This window comes from Ahaetulla prasina, chromosome 1 (assembly GCF_028640845.1).
Source record: "Ahaetulla prasina isolate Xishuangbanna chromosome 1, ASM2864084v1, whole genome shotgun sequence".
Taxonomy (NCBI): Eukaryota; Metazoa; Chordata; class Lepidosauria; order Squamata; family Colubridae; genus Ahaetulla; species Ahaetulla prasina.
The window spans coordinates 349,836,932-349,854,685 of record NC_080539.1 but is presented as its reverse complement, the minus strand read 5'-3'; the positions used below and the strand labels follow the sequence as shown (position 1 = coordinate 349,854,685).

General features: G+C 40.6%; 1 protein-coding gene across 4 annotated transcripts in view; it reads left to right on the top strand.

The window, feature by feature from the left end:
- The window catches only part of SAMD4A (sterile alpha motif domain containing 4A), a 143,281-nt gene that overhangs the window by 101,253 nt on the left and 24,274 nt on the right, over positions 1-17,754 (top strand). For all 4 annotated transcript variants that reach the window (XM_058163043.1, XM_058163044.1, XM_058163041.1 and 1 more), the window contains 4 exons: positions 3,090-3,353; positions 8,434-8,543; positions 10,053-10,139; positions 14,920-15,208. In XM_058163043.1, coding sequence (XP_058019026.1) covers positions 3,090-3,353; positions 8,434-8,543; positions 10,053-10,139; positions 14,920-15,208 — 750 coding nt within the window. The remainder of the gene's footprint in view (positions 1-3,089; positions 3,354-8,433; positions 8,544-10,052; positions 10,140-14,919; positions 15,209-17,754) is intronic.

Sequence of the window (17,754 nt, the reverse complement as noted above, 5' to 3'; positions counted from 1 at the left end):
TTACCTTGCACTTAGAATTACACAACCTACTCTCAAATAAACAATTTGGCTTCAGAAAAAAATTATCATGCAATTTACAACTTCTCCACTGTAAAAACCTATGAACTACAAATCTTGATCTAGGTAAAACAATAGATGCAATATACATAGACTTCTGTAAAGCTTTTGACTCAGTAGTACATGATAAACTTCTCCTAAAATTAAAATCCTATGGCATTTCAGGACCCTTACACAACTGGATATCTGCTTTTCTGTCGAACAGACAACAAGTGGTTAAGGTTGGTAGTGCTCTATCAAATCATGTTCCTGTCAAGAGTGGTGTTCCTCAAGGTAGTGTTCTTGGACCAACTCTCTTTATTGTATACATAAATGATCTTTGTGATCATATCTCAAGTGACTGTGTTCTCTTTGCTGATGATGTCAAACTTTTTAACACCACTGACAATACATCTACAATTCAAAAAGACCTTGATCATCTAACCGCTTGGTCTAAAATTTGGCAACTACGAATCTCAACCAGCAAATGCTCAGTCCTACATATTGGAAGAAAGAACCCAATCACTAAGTACATGCTTGATGGACATTACCTCACAGATGACCCCCACCCTGTCAAAGACCTTGGAGTTTTTATATCTAACGATCTAAGTGCCAAAGCCCACTGCAACTATATAGCAAAAAAGGCTCTAAAAGTTGTTAACTTAATTCTACGTAACTTCTTTTCCAAAAACACCACGCTACTGACCAGAGCATATAAAAATTTTGCTAGGCCAATTCTTGATTACTGCTCGCCTGTCTGGAACCCATACCATATATCTGATATCAATACAGTTGAGTGTGTCCAAAGGTATTTTACGAGAAGAGTTCTCCACTCCTCCGTAACCAATAAAATACCTTATTCCACCAGACTTGATATCCTGGGTCTAGAAAACTTGGAACTTCGTCGCCTTCGACAGGACCTGGGTTTAGCTTATAGAATCATCTGTTGTAATGTCCTTCCTGCCAATGACTACTTCAGTTTCAACTACAATAACACAAGAGCTACCAACAGATTTAAACTTAATGTCAACCGCATCAGTTTAGATTGCAGAAAACACGATTTCTGTAACAGAATTATCTATGCTTGGAATGCATTACCTGACTTTGTGGTCTCTTCTCATAACCCCAAAAGCTTTATTAAAAATCTATCCACTGTTGACCTCACCACATTTCTAAGAGGACTCTAAGGGGCGTGCATAAGAGCACAAATGTGCCTACCGTTCCTGTCCCCTATTGTTTCTTCCCCTATATATATATATATGCTTATACTACCTTGTTTCTCCTCATATATATGTTTATATATTATATAATCTTTTGTGTTATGCTTGTTATGCTTGTGTATATTGTTATGACAAAATTAAATAAATAAATAAAATGGAGCTGACAATCACCGTTTGCTAGGCACAGTCTATCTCTTTTAGGTGAAATGTCCTTAATTATACACATTTGTGTTTCAGTGATGTTGTAAAGGTAATCTTGGCTTACAGCCACAATTGAGATGAGAATTTCCATTGGTAAGCAAGGCAGTTGTTAAGTGAGTCACACCCCACTTAGTGCCTATTTTTGCCACATTTGGAAGGCAAATTACTGCAGTTATGTGAATCATGCAGTCATTAAACAAATCTGCCCCCCCCCAATTGAGTTCGGATGTCAGATGCCAGCTAGGAAGGTTGCAAATGGCAAACACATGACATAAATATAAGCTGGTTGCCAAGTATCCAGATTTTGATCATATGACCATGGAGTTACTGTGATGGTCATGTGAAGGACCAGTTGTAAGTCATTTGTTTTCAATGCCGTTGTAACTTCAAATGGTCACTAAACAAATGATTGTAAGTAGAGACTCTGGTACTTTAATATTCTACTCTTCATCCTTTAAGCAACGGGATTCATTAGATCAGGGGTCTCCAACCTTGGCAACTTTACGACTTGTGGACTTCAACTCCCAGAATTCCTCAGCCAGCACAAGTCCACAAGTCGCCAAGGTTGGAGACCCCTGCACTAGATCACGAGTGTCAAACTCGCCGCCTCACATTGCCATCACGTGATGTTTTGCAATGTTTTCTCCCTTCGCTCCTCCCTTCGCAGAGCTGGGGTGGGTGTGGCTTGTGTGTGACTGCATCCGGCATTGTATGTTTTAAGTAGAAATGATCCTTACTAACAGAAGGGTCTTAGTAAGGGTTATGAAGAGAAAACATAACAGTTTTGTGATAGTGATGCCGCTTAATATAATAATAATTTTATCAGTAGATGGATATTGTATGTAATGTAGTGGAGATCTCAGGCATTATAATAGACTGACTTACATTCATCTAGTGCAAGGGTGTCAAACTGGCGGCCCATGGGCTGGATGCGTCACATGCAGGCCACGCCCACCTTAGCTCCATGAAGGGGGAAAAACATCGTGAAATGTCACGTGACGGCAATGTGACACGGTGAGTTTGACACCCATGATCTAGTGGATCAAGTCGCTTAAAGGATGCAAAGTAAAATATTAAAGCAAAGTGACTCAGCAAGAACATTTTTATCAGGTAAAAAAATGCATCTTAATGAAAGTGACATGTTTGACCAATTCATATTTTAAGCCAGTGGTTCTTAAAGTGAGGGTAAATACTCCCAAGGGACTTGTACATATCCTGGGACTAATGGAGCAATTTATAATTGCTTGTTTGTGAGCTCAGGATCCAGTTTCAGACTGCCATTGTCAACACACACATGAATAAAAAAACCATCTAGAACAGGGGTCTCCAACCGTGGCAACTTTAAGCCTGACGGACTTCAACTCCCAGAAGTTGAAGTCCGCCAATTCTGGGAGTTGAAGTCCGCCAGGCTTAAAGTTGCCAAGGTTGGAGACCCCTGATCTAATAGGTTTTGTTTTTTGGTGTGGGTAATGCCATTGTGTCAGACCAGAAAAAACAGTAATTGGGTCAAACCATTTAAGAACCACTCGTTTAAATGGTGACTTGAATTCAAGGGAGATGTTTGCTTTGATCTGCTAACCCTTGGGGAAGAAATAGTTTGCTTTAATTTGTTTTCCACCTTGTTTGTTTCAGTTCTCTCAAGTCAGACCCATCACAGCCCTCTGAAACGGTCTGTGTCCCTCACCCCACCCATGACTGTGCCTAGCCAGCCCCTTGGACACGGATGGATGTCTCATGAGGACTTGCGGGATAGGGGACCCCAGGGCATCCCTTCCGATCATGCCCCCCTGTCTCCGCAAAGCAGTGTAGCCTCCTCAGGCAGTGGTGGGAGTGAACATTTAGAAGATCAGACTTCTACTCGTAACACATTCCAGGAAGAAGGGAGTGGTATGAAAGGTGAGTGGAAAGTAATGAACATTTTCCCTTCCTGTCCTGATTGCTTAACAACATCTGTGCCTATATTCACACAAAGTCCTGAAGTTGTTTGAAACACATTCTTCAAAAAACAGAATCTAGAGGCATTTTAATTCCATTTTTGACCTTAGGCTGCAGTTTAAAACTCTTCCACTAAACAGGTTGATTTGCAGAAGTTATTCCTATTTATTTATTAGCTGAGATGGGACACCTCCCCCAGGACAGCTATCAAGCTAGGTGAAAAAAAAAAACCACATTCTGTAATCCAAGTTTCAATATGGAAAGTATGAAGCACATTAACTGGGTGTCAGCCCTCCCAGCCAAACCAGACAGAAAACACAACAAAATGAACAAATTCTACTTTATTGTAAGGCTCCTTTAACAGAATCATACAAGTCACAAACTTCCTGCTTTCATTTTAACTGCTTGATCCCCTAGAGCAGGGGTCTCCAACCTTGGCAACTTTAAGACTTGTGGACTTCAACGCCCAGAATACCTCAGCCAGCAAAGCTGGCTGAGGAATTCTGGGAGTTGAAGTCCGCAAGTCTTAAAGTTGTCAAGGTTGGAGACCCCTGCCTTAGAGCAGGTCTTTCTTAAGTTTCTTTCTCTGGCCATTAACTGACTGTGGAGTCCTGCATCTCTTGTCTGTTTCCTAGACAGCATCACCTCCTCTCTTCCCCTAATATCATTCATTACAGCCTATTACACTGGGTTTGTCCTTTGCATTGAACCATAATTTGGTTTATTTTGTTTTACTCATTACGTTGTGTAGGCAGGTAGTTGCTCTATATTTGATAAACACTGATTAATAAACCAGAGTTTAGCAGAGCATGTGAGCCCATCAGTAGAAAAAATACGTTTGGAATAGCTGGCTGAGGAAAAAAAGAGAGTTGGAATTCTGGTTTATGCATACCAAACACACACAAGAACACAAAATGAAGAGAACTAATGAATCTCCTGGGGCAGTATGGAAGAACAAGCTGCTTAGAAAAATTGCAACCTTCTTTCCCTCCCAGCTGAGGCTTCCCCCCAGCACAGCCAATAATAAAGCTACAACCTTGACATCGGTGTGAGGGGGAGATGTGTGCTTTGGAGCTTTGCAGCCACTAGCAAACAGTACAGTAGTTGAACAACAAAGGCATTCTTGGCCTTGTCTTCTTAAGAGAATAACAGAGTTGGAAGGGACCTTGGAGATCTTCTAGTCCAGAAGTCAGCAACCTTAAACACTCAAAGAGCCACAAATGTCCTAACCAGAAGCCCCCCCCCCAGTTCCATTCTGGGGCTGGCCAGTTCCCCCACCATAGAGTCTCCTCCTAGCGCAGCATCCTTTTTCCCCTGCCTACTGGAAATCCGGTTCCTCCATCATAGAGTCTCCTCCTAGCATGGCGTCCTTTTTCCTCTACCTGTCCTAACCTAAAGCCATATCAATTGTGAAGCCGACTGGCGACAGGGAGCCACAGCAGGGGGATGGAAGAGCCACATGCGGCTCCAGAGCTGCAGGTTGCTGACCTCTGTTCTAGTCCAACCCCCTGCTTAGGCAGGTGATCCTGTACCATTTCAGACAAAATGGTTGTCCAATCTTTTTTTTAAAAAAACCTCCAGTGATGGAGCACCCACAATTTCTGAAGGCAAGCTGTTCCACTGATTGATTCCAGGTTGATTTTTCAATTCCCTAATTTACTCATAAGAATTCCTTGTGGTCTTCCCTTCAGGTACCAATTAGTCCTGCCTGCTCAATGCCCAAGCCAGAAAGTCTGACCTGATTGGGCAGGGAGGGTCATGTGGCAGAAGACAGTCTATTTTTAAAGCAAGAAAAAGGGCAAAATGGGTATATTTAGAAATTCTGAATTGCATATCCTGTAAGTCCCAAAAAACCACCAGGCTTGAGTAATACATGATGGAAGTCACATAGTCAGACACTGGGTGGGTTCTTGGTTGCCTCTTCCCAGCTTAATATCAATTCAAATTGTTAAATGGAACCATCAGCCTCAAACGGTACTGTCAGGGTTTCAAGGAATACCCCCAACGAAATAAAGCTCTGAGGCTTGAGGTTCCTTCAAAGTTCCAATTTATTAGAGATGTCATGTTGGCACAGCTGGGAAAACCCGAAACTGAAAGCTTCCAGGTTTTCCACACCCAGTTGACAGTTCACAGCCCTGCCCACAAGTTCATCCCATTGTCCAATCCACTCTTCACACTCAATTGGATACAATTTTCAGGCAGTCTCCATCAGACGCAGGATGTCCTTGAAAACGGAATGTTGTTAAGACTAACTTTCTACCGCTCCAACAACAACCCCCTCCCAACTTCTCCAGCTAAAATATGTGGCAGTTAAGAAGCAAGAAATAAAATTGACAGGTAATACTCAATTAAACAACAGTTCATTTAGTGACTGTTCAAAGTTACAACAGCACTGAAAAAAAGTGACTAATGACCACTTTAGCATCCCTGTGGTCATGTGATGAAAATTCAGATAAGTGGCAACTGATCCATATCTACTGTGTCCTAGGGTCATCTAATCACTTTTTGCAACCTTCTGACAAGCAAAGTCAATGGGGAAGCCAAATTCACTTAACATCTGTGTCACTAACTTAAGAGTTTCAGTGACTCACTTAACAAGTATGTCAAGAAAGATCATAAAATGGGACAAAATTCACTTAGCAACTGTCTCACTTAGGAACAGAAATGTTGTGCACAATTGTGATCATAAGCATGATCGGAAGGAATGCTACAATGGTCATAAGTGTGAAAAATGGTCACTTTTTAATGTTGGATGGTCAATAAATGAACTCTTGTAAGTCAAGCACTACCTATATATAATTTGATAGTGCAAACCTCTCCTATTCTTCTGCAATTTCATTGAATAATACATATAATAGGTAATACATATAATAGGTTTCCTGGACCTTATTCCTCCAGATGTGTGTACATAAGTCCTTGCTAACTGAGGATTATGAGTTGACATGCAACCCACCTAGATCAGGGGTCTCCAACCTTGGCAACTTTAAGACTTGTGGACTTCAAGTCCCAGAATTCCTCAGCCAGCTTTGCTGAGGAATCCTGGGAGTTGAAGTCCACAAGTCTTAAAGTTGCCAAAGTTGGAGACCCCTGACCTAGATGACCCCAAGTTGAAAATACTCCTGTGTGTAGAGTATTTCTGCAATCTGCATTGGCATAAGAGGGATTTTTTTATCACCTTCCATGTGTTCTTCTATCTGTGCTTTCCTCCATGGCCTGTTAACCAGGAGTTAGCTGGTCCCATCTGTTGCTTCTCCTTAACAGCTAAGCATGATGAGGAAATGGCCCTTTTCCAGTATCTCATACTGCCTCTCAAGTGGGGAGCTTTGTGTGAGTTGTGCTTTTACTTCTCTTTGCTTCACATTGCTTCAGGTGACAGTTAGAAGTGTACGGCTTCCCTGCTTTTGTTCAGCTTGGGAACTTGTTTTTCGAACTTGGGAACTTTTAAAATGTGTGGACTTCAACTCCCATCCAGAACTGCTTTAAATTAAAGAATGCAAAGAGGAAACACAATTATTTGAGCAATGTCAGCATTCTGAATAAAAAGAGCTAAACTCCAAACCTGTTAGTGGACAGCTACTAATTTGTATTTTATAATTCGCATAAATTCATGCCATGCAATTATTGCTTAGGGATTGTATAAGTGTGCAACATGGTACCCATCATGATGCTGAACCTTGTAAAAATATATTATGGAGAATAAAAGTAAAATGTCAGATTCTTCACTACAATTCAGCACAGCAGAGAAAATAATGTCTAATGTTCATACACCATTATATTATTTTGCTACAAATTTATCATGTTTGTAGGTAATTTTTAATGAAGAGGAACATTCACATGATTTAATTAGTTGGTTACTCGGTTGGTATCCTTATGGCAAACTTTTGCAAGTGCAAATGCTTAAATGAGCAAATTATTTTGATGCTACGAGCATTACAATGTGCTTGGAATCTGAACAATTCAGCCTTATCATGAATACTCTGCCTGCTGTTTCTTCCCACTGCTATAAAAGGCTAAAAAAGCAGGAATGATTTTGAAAGCATAGTATCCTAATTATAGATCTTAGTATCCTATTTCGTTTACAGTCAGGATCACAAAGTGGGGTTTGTTCTTTCTTTTTTGGAAACTTAGCCTGTTGGGAAACAGCAAACAAGGATCAGTTTGGGTAACCTGCTAATAAACAAACAAAAACTTTGTTTAGCTAAATAGACTAAAGGAAGGAAGCCCACTGCTCCTTCACAATAAAACATGATTCTTTAGAATACCATTGGTGTTGTGCCTGAATGATACCCTGCCCAGTATAAAATTTGTATAAATTATTTGATAGACCATTGTTCTGAAGAGCACGACATGGGTATTTTTAGAAGCCATGTGTCAGGACTACGTCCGATCAATCCCTAGGAAAGAAAACCCTTGACTCCATAGATTCAGAAGAAAGGTATTTTTACTAGGAAAGAACACTCTGCTTTGTGATATGATGTAATGCTGGTCACTTGACTGCAGAAATGTCTTCTGACAGTGCTGGTTCAATGGCCTAGAAAGCAGTGGTGGGTCTCAAATTTTTTACTAGCGGTTCTGTGGGTGTGGCTTGGTGGGTGTGGCAGGAGAAGATTACTGCAAAATCCCCATTTCCTCCCGATCAGCTGGGACTTGGGAATCAGAGAATAGATGGGGGCGGGGCCAGTCAGAATTTTTACTACCAGTTCTCCAAACTACTCAAAATTTCCACTACCAGTTCTCCAGAACTGGTCAGAACCTGCTGAAACCCACCTCTGCTAGAAAGGGAGCTGAGCATGCACCCTAAAGTCGGCTATGACTTGCGGAGTAAAACCCGCAGGAACTCTCTTACTTTGGCCTACAGGCAAGAACTTTTATATAGGTTTAATTTCAGCTTTTCACTACAGTTTGTATAATTTTATTTCTTGTTAATTGTTGGTATAATTTTTGCCATTGGCCCAAGCAACTGGTCATGGAGCAGATTATCGTAATGGTTGCTCTGCTACTCTTAAGATATAATTGTCGTGTTTGTCTGTTCCACTTATAGATGTTCCTGCCTGGCTCAAAAGTCTGCGTCTCCATAAATATGCTGCCCTTTTTTCCCAGATGACCTACGATGAAATGATGTCCTTGACTGAATGTCATCTTGAGGCTCAAGTATGTTAGATTATCCAGTAAAAAAACAGCTTCTGAGTTGCTTTGGCCATTTGACGCCTAATCATCTAATGATGATCCAATTTAAGAGCAAATAAAACACTGTTTTTTGTTAGCACCAATTCTGCCTAAATAAATAAATACCAGATTTGAAGGGGGAAAGACATGTTCTTAGTCTGAACCATTATCCTCACTGATGACAGGTACTGCTTTAAGTGGTGTGTTTCCTCCTATGGTTACAAGAGAATGCCAGCCTTACAAAAGCTTTTATACAAGCTTTTATTTGAGTTAGAGCAAACTGTATTTTCTTTTGACCAGAGGGAATTTTCTCTGAATAAATGTTCACTCTGAATGCTCTTGTAGATAGAATTAAAGATCAGATGATACCTGGTCCTTTTTCCTCTGACAAAATCACAACTGCTTCTGGTTTGCCTCCCCAGTCTCCACTCATTCTAGATCGTATTTGGGAGGAGGGGGCGGTAGGGAAGTCCTTTGATCCATACTACCAGCAAGCTTTCTTTGCTGGAATAGAAATCTTGTGTGAATGAAAAGCATCCATCTCACTTTAAAGAATTAAGATTTGAAGCAATTAGGTCTAGATCAGGTACATTTTGACTTGATCTTAAAAATTGAACAAATATTTCAGGTCTTGGGGGCCATAATACTATCTACTGTACCAGAGCCCCCTGCATCAGAGGTCTGAAATCTGCTATATAATTATGATATGCAAATCATAACAAAATTGCAATAATTGTAACCTAAACACTAACCTATCGAACAGTGAAATAATTTGCTGAAATGATTCTCATAAAAATATTGGAATCTAGCAAACTTTCTTAAGATTTAGTAATAATAATAATAATAATAATAATATTTTAATTTTTATACCGCCCTTCTCCCGAAGGACTCAGGGCGGTGAACAGCCAAGTAAAAACAATACAATATATTACAATAAAAACTATTTAAAAAACTTATTCGATAAGGCCTAAATTTAAATATAAAATACATAATATAAATATAAATAAACCCCTTTTAAAACAAATTAAAAACCCCTATCAAGCCAGTCCTGCTCGGAAGAATAGGTACGTCTTCAGCTCGCGGCGAAAAGTCCGGAGGTCAGGAAGTTGTCGAAGTCCTGGGGGAAGCTCGTTCCAGAGGGTAGGTGCCCCCACAGAGAAGGCTCTCCCCCTGGGGGTCGCCAGCCGACACTGTTTGGCTGACGGCACCCTAAGGAGACCCTCTCTATGGGAGCGTACCGGTCGGTGGGAGGCATGTGGTAGCAGAAGGCGGTCCCGAAGTAGTAATTTTATCAGCTTTCATACATCTATGCATTTAGCATCTATCAATGTTATAGTAATGCTGGCTTTGTATTAATCTAAATAGTTAATTGGCTAAGACCTATTGGAACCTCATTATATAAATTGCTTTAGTCTGGAGTGATTAACTGTCTTTCCCCCATGTGCAACATCCTGTATAGGTGTACTAATATTGTGTTCCATGTCTCTGTTGCAGAATGTTACCAAAGGTGCAAGGCATAAGATTGTGATCAGTATCCAAAAGCTAAAAGAGAGGCAAAATCTCCTCAAATCCTTGGAAAGAGTGAGTGCTCTCCATTTTTTCTTTTGAAAACAGATGAGAGTTTGGCTATTACTTCAGCTAAATGTATGGATAACGCTCTGAACCTCTTTGCCCATATGTATACCTCTGTACTGATGAATTGCTATATATAACGTAGTCACTTCCTTTCCCACAACTGGGTTTGACTTTTAGGTGTTGTAATCTACAACCTATCTATATACCTACCTATCTTTTTTGTTCATTGATCCATTCATTCAGTATTTCTGTGGCTACTTATTCATACATGATTCAGGATGGCTTACAAAGGGTTAAAATCAGGGGTGAAATCTAAAAATTTTCCCTACTGGTTCTGTGGGCGTGGCTTGATTGGTGGGCTTGGCTTGATGGTCAGATGACTGGGTGGGCATGGCCAATAACAATAAATAATAAAAATAATAAACAAAGTATACAAAACAATAAGAGGTACCAAAGAGGTTAAAAAAAAAACTTTTAAAGGATTCTGATGATCTCAGATGAGCCACAGGATCCTCAAAGGCTTTTTTTTTTCTACTTTTAAAGGCATGTTTTTGGCTGAAGAAAAACTGTTTTTAAAAGTAAAAAAAAAACAACCTCTGATGATGGTGCGGCTCAGCAGAGGCGGGGGTGGGGCCAGGGATTTTTGCTACCAGTTCTTCGAACCACCCGCCACCATCGCTACCGGATCAGGCAAGCCGGTCCAAACCAGGAGCATTTCACTCCTGGTTAAAACATCAATATATTCAATTAAAACAAGAATAAAAATGGCTTTGTGAGGGTGGGGAAGAGTTCACAATGATTAATAATAAACCACCCAGAAAGAGTAAGGTCTATGAGATTCACTTGTAAGACAGCAGGGTTGAGGCTGCACAACTCTTGAAGGAGATGTGGTTACAGTGTGACCCATTTGTGGGAGTCCATGCAATACCCAAGCCACAGACCACTCAAGCAAGATTACTGGCCTGTATGATTGCAATTGTTAGATCTTTACCAGATTAAGCATGTTGTATGAATATAGCAGCATGTTTTTCAAAAGCAATAGAGAAATTAGTGAAATGGAACAGAAGAATAAAACTGAGATGAATAAAAAAAAAGAATTACAGAAAGAAGGAACAAATTTTGGTGGCAGCGCTTTCCTGGCTTTAGCTGATTTAAAACAAAGATAAATAGGATCAGACTTGGTTAGTTTTTGGTAGGAGACCCCCAGTAAATTCTAAGGCAGAAAGTTAGACTGGGTTATGAAAAAAAAAGTCCTAGAAGAAAGCAAATAATTCTTCTGTACTTTGGCTGGAATTTCCATTATAAATCATTGTAATCGTAAGTCAAGTCATATTTTATTTTACAACAATTTCTACAGCAGTCATTAAACGAATCAGTGTGGTTGTTAAGCAACTCACATGGTCGTTAAATGATTCCAGCTTCCCCAGTGGGTATTTTTTTGCCGGAAATCAGCAAAAAAAGGCCCCAAGTAGTGATCATAGCAATAGCACTTAGGTTTACATTCATAGTGCTTTACAGCTTTCTCTAAGTGGTTTACAGAGTCAATGATTGCCCCCAACAATCTGGATCCTCATTTTACCCACCTCGGAAGGATGGAAGGCTGAGTCAATGTTGAGCCGGTGAGGATCAAACTCCTGCTATTGAGCAGAATTAGCCTCTAAAACTTCATTCTAACCACTGTGCCACCATGGCTTCTAAAAGTCATGTGACTTTCTTGCAAATCAATTATGCAAATCAATGCTTTATAAATGGATTTATAGAAACCTAAAGTGTCACAAAGTCTATCTTAGGCCATCAATGTAACTTATATATCCATACAGAAAATCAAGACCAGTTTTAAGAAATATTTTAGGGTACCTTCCAAGAAAAAACTACAAAACTTTATTTTTTCCTACTAAAGGATTAGATAACAATCAACAACAGTAAGAACTTTGAAGCAAATAGAACCTTAAAACTTTATAACAAGGGTTGAAAATGTTACGGTTTCAGTGTTCTCAGATGAGATTTTTCTAGCTATTGATTTGACTGCCGGGTGAGCTTTAAAATATTCTAACTAGTCAATTTTTTAAAGTAACTTGTCAGAAAATTCAAAGCAAACATGGAATTTAATGCTGAGGAGGCATCATTGAATGAATGCTCCTGTGTTACTTTACATGTGTTCGAAAAATAAGTACTACAGCAAGACCTCAATTTACAAATGGCCCCGCTTCCTCCCCACAACAGCCTCTTTGTTTGGGCTGCTTACCTTCCATGGCAGCTGGTTCAGAGTCCGGAAGGTAAGCTGACCGAAGTTTTTGCCCCACCCCCCCATATTTGGCTGTCTTTGAAAGTTGCTTTGCGGTGGCAGTAGCAGCTGGCCACAGGCCACTGAAAAGTACTAGAGGTTGCGGGAAAAGCTGTTGCCATTGCCACCATGTTCTTCATGCATGTGCATCCCTTTGGACTTGAAAGGCAACGGGATGTGCATGCGCAAAGAACGTGGCAGCGATGAACATGGTGGGCAGGGCAAGTGAGTAACAACCAGGGAATCGGTTTGGGGTGTAGCCAGCCAGCCATTGCTACCGGTTTGGTGACCTTGGCCAAATTTCCGCCAACGGTTTGCGCGCACTGGCGTGAACTGGCTGAATACCACCTCTGGACCACTGGCCATGTGAACATGTGATTACCATTTCTCTGATGACTTCCTTAGAAGATCACTGGGAAAGTTGGCAGGGAAGATTGCAAGTTAATTGGCTACCTGCCAATGCTACCTGCCCAGGATAGCAGCTCCTTCCCTCTCATCCCTGGGGTCTGGCTAAAAGAGCTCCCTGCTGAAGGATTTCAAATTTGTGCCTGCTTGAAGTTTGGCTGCAGAAATCACTTTTTCAACAGGCCTTGTGAGTGGGAATGTTAAGATCTGTTCCTTTTTGTATTCTAAAGATTAATGAAAGTGAGTTCCATTTCTCTCAGGGACTTTGTTTTTATTATATTGTATTGGTATTTTAAACTATACAATTTAACCTTATTTATGTGAACAAGGTAAGCAAGCTGTTCAGAGTCAGCTTTGACTGGAGGGATATATAAGCCCTATAACTAAGCTAACAGAAAAATCAATAAAGTGGTCCTACTTTGTTCCAGCATGCGAGCACCCAATTTGGAAAGGACAGCACTTGCTTGCCATTATACATTCTCATGTTGTTCAACCCCTTCTGTCTGTATTCATGAGCATGCCATCATGGGTAGCTTTCTTTTTCTCTCACTCTTCTTTTAAAATTTTGTAATCTTATTCTCAAAATGTATATTTTCACCTAAAAGCTAACAGGGTCATTTGCAATCATCAAAACTTCTTCAGATCTTGTGTGGGATTATCAGAAACACACATAATATTCCGTGACATGTTCACAATCTTGCTGTTGTTTCTGCAGCATCTTGAAGAGATTTTTTTTAGCAGCCTTGCATCAGATCTCATGAAGTGTCAGCTTTTTCACACAATATCTTCCAGGCTTTTGACATATTATATGGATGCAGCAGGAGCACCACTTTGCACCATTGAAACCGTGTTCCTACCTCTGATCTAAATCCCTGTAGATGTCACACTGTTTAGTCACTTTATAAGTAAGCATTATGGCTCCAGTTGAATATTCACATCTAGGGGACTCATGAAAAACAGGGAAGAATAAATGGAACTGTGTGAACAGTGCAATATTGTAGGTTACGGAAGTTTTTAGAGCTGTTGGTAAGAAACAGAAGTTTGCTTACTAAGATTGTCTAAAGGGAAAGTTAGCTATAACAGTGGCTTCTTTGAAGTATTTTTGTTTCTTTCAAGATAAAATAATTAGGCTGGGAGATTAATATTATTAAATTAAATAATTTTATTTTGCTAACTTTGATACTGAAATGAAATTTTCATATCCAAGGAGGAAGCTTTGAATACAGAAACAGAAAACAGGAAAAATTTATCACCTGTTTATATGGAAGCTAGCCATGTTGGAAACAGGATGTTAATGTAGATGGACCTTTGATCTTATACTCTTAGAGGAGGTCCAATGTCATGGTTTCTCCTCTCCCGGTAGAAGCTGCAAACTATAATTGTACAAAGTTGATAAGTTCCAATACCTTCAACCTTCCTAACAAAAATGACTCATAATTTCTAGATTGCAATTCATTATATAAATATGTCAAAATTATTTCTAATTGAAATTAGGAAAATCTTCCAAGTGAGAATAAGGATCACATACAAATTATTGATGGAGACCGTGAGCTCCTTTTCTCTGTATATGCTGAAGCAGACACTAGAGAGCCATCTGTTAGGAGTGAGTTAATTTACATTGATTTTCATCAATCCTCCCATCAATATATTCTAGATCAACTAAAAAATAGGAAATGATATGGAGGAGCAAGGATTATAATCCAGGTTTCATAAAATAAGGATTTGAACCCAGATTTCACAGAATCAAGGCTTAGATGGGTATGTAAATTCAGTGACTGTTATCTATGAACAATTATAGGGTTTAGCATCAAACCCAACCGGTTTTTATTTATTTTACAAACCATGATTAAGCAAGTCATGGATGGTTGCAATGTATGAACCAAAGCTAAAATGGACATTTTTAGTGTCTTATATTCTGCTGACTTGTCAGGTGTTAAATGTTCATTAGGCTTCTTCTCTGGGTCGTCTTCCTGATTTCTCTTATGCAAGTTCTGTTGGATATTTCATTGATACTCATGCTTGGCTCAGAACTGTGACATTTATGGGATGGTTCAGGATTTGAGATGCTCATGGGTGGGTCTGTTTTGCTACCCACAGGATATCCTAGAAGGAGGCAATCTGCGCCTCCCATTGCAGGAGCTCCACCAAATGATCCTTACCCCAATCAAAGCGTACGCTTCTCGGAACCTGTCAGTGGATGAGCACAGTTCTCATCTCCATCGACCAACTTCTCTGATTGGCTCAGACAACCCAGGGTCAGATTGCAAGGACTCTGCCTCAGGAGGAATGCAGCACCACACCTTACCCGGTTGTGAGGGGGAAACTGGAGGTGTCCCTTTGCCAGAAGGAGACATCCCAGGACAGTTTACTAAAGTGATGGGAAAAGGTGAGTTTGGGTTTTTTTTATTCAAGGTCCACTTGTGCCTGTTGCAAGTCATCATTCATTAGCAAGTCTGATCCAGGGAGTTCTTACTCAGTTAACTAATTCATGTATAGGCTGCCTGATCCAAATGACTCTGGATGGTTTACCTCTAATAACCAACTTATTAAAAGAAAATTACAGTCGACTGGAAGAGCAAAGTGCGAAGAACTGGAACAAAGCAAAACCAAAAAGGTGGCTCCACAATTACATTGGCCTTAGCAGCGATTCAGAGAACAGAGCAGAAGGGGTCAACCTGTTTTTTCCAGAATCCTGTACAGGCCAGGGAAAACCTAGAACTAGGATGGGTGATTAATTATTATTTATTAGATTTCTATACCGCCCTTCTCCCGAAGGACTCAGGGCGGTGTACAGCCAAAGTAAAAGCAAACAATACAATATACAATTAAAACGAAATTAAAAAACTTATTACACAATTGGCTGAAAACTTTAAAACATTTAAAATTCTAAAAACCCATTAAAATTCATATAAAATTTAGGAATATGGAATATAAATTTAAAAATACGGCAAAATTTAAGCCAGCCCCGTGCGAATGAATAAATACGTTTTCAATTCGCGGCGAAAGGTCCGAAGGTCAGGTATTTGGCGTAGACCAGGGGGAAGTTCGTTCCAGAGGGTAGGGGCCCCCACAGAGAAGGATCTTCCCCTGGGGGCCGCCAGCCGACATTGTTTGGCGGACGGCACCCTGAGAAGTCCCTCTCTGTGTGAGCGTACGGGTCGGTGGGAGGCATAAGGTAGCAGTAGGCGGTCCCGTAAGTACCCAGGCCCTAAGCCATGGAGCGCTTTAAAGGTAGTGACCAAAACCTTAAACTTATGACTGTTGCAGCATCCCCATGGTCATGTGATCACCTTTTGTGACCTTCTGACAAGCAAAGTCAATGGGGAAAACCAGATTCACTTAATAACCGTGGTACTAATTTAACACCTGAAGTGATTCACTTAAAAATGTGGCAAGAAAAGTCGTAAAATGGGGCAAAACTCAGTTAACTAATTTCTCACTTAGCAACATAAATTCTGGGCTCAATTGTGGTCGTAAATCAAGGATTACCTGTATATAAAGATACTTTCACTTTCTCTTCTCCTTTTCTTCCTTGTTCTTTGTCTCATTCTGTCCCCGTTTATCCTAAATGCAATTGCTATATACATTTGCTGTGATTTGTATTCCCTACCAATGAAACCACAGTAAAGATCTCATACTTTGATCTTGCCACTTTCCATAGTTGCAGCAACAGTTGCATTTAATAGAGGCAACAAAGCATCAGTCCAGGGCATCTGCAACGAAAATTGACTCCAAATTCAGCTATGTTTGTTGTTGTTTGAGTTCAAAATATAAGTGGCTTGTAGAGCATATTTTTTGCATATAAACAGATCCAGAATCAGTTTCTCAGATAGCAGAATATTCCATAGAATTGTAGAATACTTTTGAGTTGGAACAGCCTTTCAAGTTAAGGTTATTCCGTCCCATCCGCTATGTGTGGATCTACTAAACCAGGGGTGTCAAACTCAAGGCGTGTGGGCTGAATCCAGCCCATGGGGTGCTTAGATCTGGCCCACGGGCTGCCTTCGAAACAGCAAAGGACCGGCCCGTGGTGCCTCTACCAGTGAAAATGGAGCTTAAGAAGACCACGTGTGGCCCTCCCGAGCTCCGTTTTCGCTGGCAGAAGGCTAGTAAAACAAACTAAAAGCAAAACAAAAGGAGCAGTGTTTCCCCTTTTGCATTTGAGCATCCAAGAAGGGACAGGAAAGGAGAAAGGGAAAGAGGAAAAGACAAAGAAAAAGAGGGGAAGAGAGCAAGGAAGGAAAGAGGGGAAGGAAAAAGAAAGGAGAAGGGAGGGAGGGAGGCTCTGAGGGAAATCCTGCCTTAGCACTTGGCCACACAGGCACCCCTGACACAAATGACGTCAAGCTGTCCACACCCACCCGGGCCCCCCAAGGTCAAACACAACCCTAATGCGGCTCTCAATGAAATCAAATTTGACACCCCTGTACTAAACCATCTGTGACAGGTGGCCATTCAGCTCCTTTTTGAAAATGTCCAGTGAGGGGGAGTCCACCTTTATTATACACGTGTTTCTGAATCTTAATAACTTTAAGATACATAGTCATCAATTCCCAGAATTCCTCAACCATGCTGAGTCACTGAGTTCTAATCACACCTTAGCATGAAAGCTGGCTAGATGACCATGGGCCAGTCACTTTCTCTCATCCAGCCCACCTCACAGGATTGTTGTTGTTGTGGAAAAATAAGCTAAGGAAGGAGAATCAGATATAGCAATAGCACTTAGTCTTACGTACCACTTCATAGTGCTCTCTTGCAGCGATTTACAGAGTCAGCATATTGGCCCCAACAAACTGGGTCCTCATTTTACCAACCTCGGAACGATGGAAGGCTGAGTCAGTCTTGAGCCGATTAGGATCGAACTCCTGGCAGTGGGCAACATTAGCCTGCAATACTGCATTCTAACCACTGCACCACCACAACTCTTCAGTT